Source organism: Salvelinus sp. IW2-2015, unplaced genomic scaffold (genome assembly GCF_002910315.2).
Source record: "Salvelinus sp. IW2-2015 unplaced genomic scaffold, ASM291031v2 Un_scaffold1463, whole genome shotgun sequence".
NCBI classification, from domain to species: domain Eukaryota; kingdom Metazoa; phylum Chordata; class Actinopteri; order Salmoniformes; family Salmonidae; genus Salvelinus; species Salvelinus sp. IW2-2015.
In genome coordinates this window covers 203,635-206,965 of record NW_019942924.1, presented here as the reverse complement: position 1 = coordinate 206,965, position 3,331 = coordinate 203,635, and the positions used below count along the sequence as shown (strand labels likewise).

General features: G+C 44.5%; 1 protein-coding gene across 1 annotated transcript in view; it reads left to right on the top strand.

The window, feature by feature from the left end:
- The window catches only part of LOC112070936 (dual specificity mitogen-activated protein kinase kinase 4), a 30,870-nt gene that overhangs the window by 8,267 nt on the left and 19,272 nt on the right, over positions 1–3,331 (top strand). The window contains exons 3-4 of the mRNA XM_024138394.2: positions 1,045–1,156; positions 1,634–1,808. Of these exons, the coding sequence (XP_023994162.1) occupies positions 1,045–1,156; positions 1,634–1,808 (287 nt within the window). The remainder of the gene's footprint in view (positions 1–1,044; positions 1,157–1,633; positions 1,809–3,331) is intronic.

Sequence of the window (3,331 nt, the reverse complement as noted above, 5' to 3'; positions counted from 1 at the left end):
CTACTTTAATGTACTGAAACTCAACTCTGAGACTTCTGGTTACATGACTTAGTGGAGTTTGTGGCTTACTAGTTTTTATTGAAATGGTTCTCAATAGCTAGTTTTCCATCCAGTTAGTGAGAGATTTTCATGTGAAAATTCTAAAATCCACATAAAGAAAATGTGAATTTTGCCACTAGTGGTGACTAGTGGCACTAGTCCACCTAACTTGTTGCCGATAAAAATCAGTGCGTGATGACAATTCACACACAAATGTGATTTTTCACTTAAGTTTTCATGTACTGAATAAATGTTTCCAACACTTTTTCAATTCTACCAATAGTTTTGTCACAAACTGTTGCGTTAAATAGCAAATGGTCTTGGCACGTGTGTGTAGGCTAGTCTACACACTGAGATTATTATGGATAAGACTGTCAAAAGGAACTCAAGTCTCGATAATAACGTCACCAGAATCAAACCCTCGATATTTATTGGAACATGAAGATCACCGTGCACTTTCAYCACCYTGTGCAGTTCATAAGTTATTTMAYCTGTAGCCTAATAAACTGCGTTGTTTCCTGAGTCGTAGTGGGAGGACCACATCATATCATCGCGTGATTCSAAGTTTACTTTGATATGATGGTCTTTACATCAATGTTTGTGCATTAAGGCGTTTCCACCACCGTTTCTTGCATAACAAATTTTACCGACACAAAATKATCCCAACGTGTCAAACGAACAAATGATCTGTTGGYATTTATAAAATTATACCGAAACTTCCTGTTTCCATCCCATCTCTCATGATTTAAAAGAATACTTTTGAGTTTACTCGTGTGAAAACTGTTGATAGAAACATGGTTATTGGTCTCACTTTATGATACAGTCCTGAAAACTGTTTCATATTGTGAAAAATACTTATTCCATGGTCATACATCCTATTCGGTTCCATCGCCATAGAATCATAACTATATGTCCCATTCACCAATGTAGCGTTACCTGGTCTCCCTTGTTCCCTAACCAGCATATGTTGTGTACAAACTGTTTCCTCCTGTGTCTCTCTGCCAGGTAAACGTAAAGCCCTGAAGCTGAACTTCGCCAACCCTTCAGTGAAGCCAGCTACCAGGTTGCCCCTYAACCCCACACCTTCAACCGCCCCCTCCTTCCAGAACCCACACATGTAAGTGCTGTGGAGAGCGGATCAGAAATGCACACTTAGAGACCTGATAGTCCTTAGCTTTCTAACAGGTTATGTATTTCTGTTTGGTTTTATTGTTGTAGAGAAACATCTTCACAGTAGTAGGGTACTGTCTGTGTGAAGGAATAGTGTTTAAGACTCTGAGAATACAGTAAAATGGCTGTGCAGGATTAGWCCGCATCTTCAGTCTCTTCTTCAGTGTGGTCTGCTCTGCTATTGAGGAAGAAACCAAGACGTTATGATTGTAAAGGAACGAGGTGGGTTAGAAATCACTTCCTTGCGTATGTATGATGCTCCCTTCTGCCCCAAAACACTCTCTTCTTCATTCTCTCTCTGTTTCCTCTTTTTCCTCTCTATTCCTCTTTTCCACCTCCTCCCTCTCTCACCCTGTCTTCATCCTTCCTCACATCTCTTTACCTCTCTTTCTCCTCTCTTCTCCATCCTCTTCCTCCCCTACAGAGAGCGTATGAGGACACACAGTATCGAGTCGTCGGGGAAGCTGAAGATTTCTACGGAGAATGCCTGTGACTTCACGGCCGAGGACCTGAGGGACCTGGGGGAGATYGGCCGTGGGGCCTAYGGCTCCGTCAACCAGATGCAGCACAAACCCAGCGGACAGATCATGGCCGTCAAGGTGACCACACCAGCTGCTCTCATCCTCACTGACTGAGACGTTCCAAGTTGAATACTAACGTTGATATACTGTAGTCTACGCACCTCGTCAATCAGATTGATCTGGGTTAAGAGGGCGGGTGTTATGGAGGACGCATGACTCGACTTTCGCCTCTCCCAATCCTGTTGGGGAGTTGCAGCGATGAGGCAAGATTGTAGTGGATCACAATTGGATATCACGACAATGGGGAGACAAATGAGCGCATCTCAAGGATGGCGCATAACAAGTATGAGACCTGGTAAAATATTGTCTTGGTTCTTGGTGGATGGTAGACCTAGTCATACAATAGTGTTTTAATGGTCTTCATCAGGTGGCGACTAGGACGCGCTTTAAACTGATCTCTCAGCTGTTAATAGTTTCCTCTATTTCTGCTGAACACCTGTTGTTGTTGTCGTCTCTGTCCCCCCCTCCCAGAGGATCCGCTCCACGGGGGATGAGAAGGAACAGAAGCAGCTGCTGATGGATCTAGACGTGGTGATGAGGAGTAGTGACTGTCTCTACATCGTTCAGTTCTACGGAGCTCTCTTCAGAGAGGTGAGACTGTCAAATCACATTTTATTTGTCACATGATTCGTAAACAACAGGTGTGGACTAACAGTAATGCTTACTGATGGGCCCTTTCCCTTGTCAATAAGACAAGGAATAAATACACAATGAGTAACAATAACATGGCTATATACATGGGTTATCAGTACCGAGTCGATGGGCAGAGGTACGAGGTCATTGAAGTAGATAAGTACATATAGGTAGGGATAAAATGACTAGGCAGGATAGAGTAAACATTAGCAGCAGCGTATGTGATGAGTCTAAAGAGTTAGTGCAAAGGGGGTTCAATGCAGATAGTCCGTGTAGCTATTTGAAGCTGTTCCTGGTCCTATTGGTTCCAGACTTGGTGCATCGGTACCGCTTGCTGTGCGGTAGCAGAGAGAACAGTATGACTTGGGTGGCTGGAGTCCTTGACAATTTTTAGGGCCTTCCTCTGACACGTCTGGTATAGAGCTCCTTGATGGCGGGGAGCTCATACGCACTACCCTCTGTAGCACCTTGTGGTCGGATACCGAACAGTTGCCGTACCAAGTGGTGATGCAGACAGTCAAGATGCTCTCAATGGTGCAGCTGTAGTACTTTTTGAGGATTAGGCTCATGCCAAATCTTTTTGTTTTGCTTCCTGAGGCATTATTGTGTCTTCTTCACGACTGTCTTGGTGTGTGTGGACCATGTTAATTCCTTAGTGATGTGGAGACCGATTAACTTGAAGCTCTCGACCTGCTCCACTACAGCCCCATCAATGTGAATGGGGGCGTGCTCTGCCCTCAGTTTCCTTTAGTCCACGTTCAGCTCCTTTGTCTTGCTGACGTTGAGGGAAAGGTTGTTGTCCTGGCACCACACTGCCAGATCTCTGACCTCCTCCCTGTAGATAGTCTCATCGTTGTCGGTGATCAGGCCTACCACTGTTGTGTGTTCTGCAAACTTAATGATGGTGT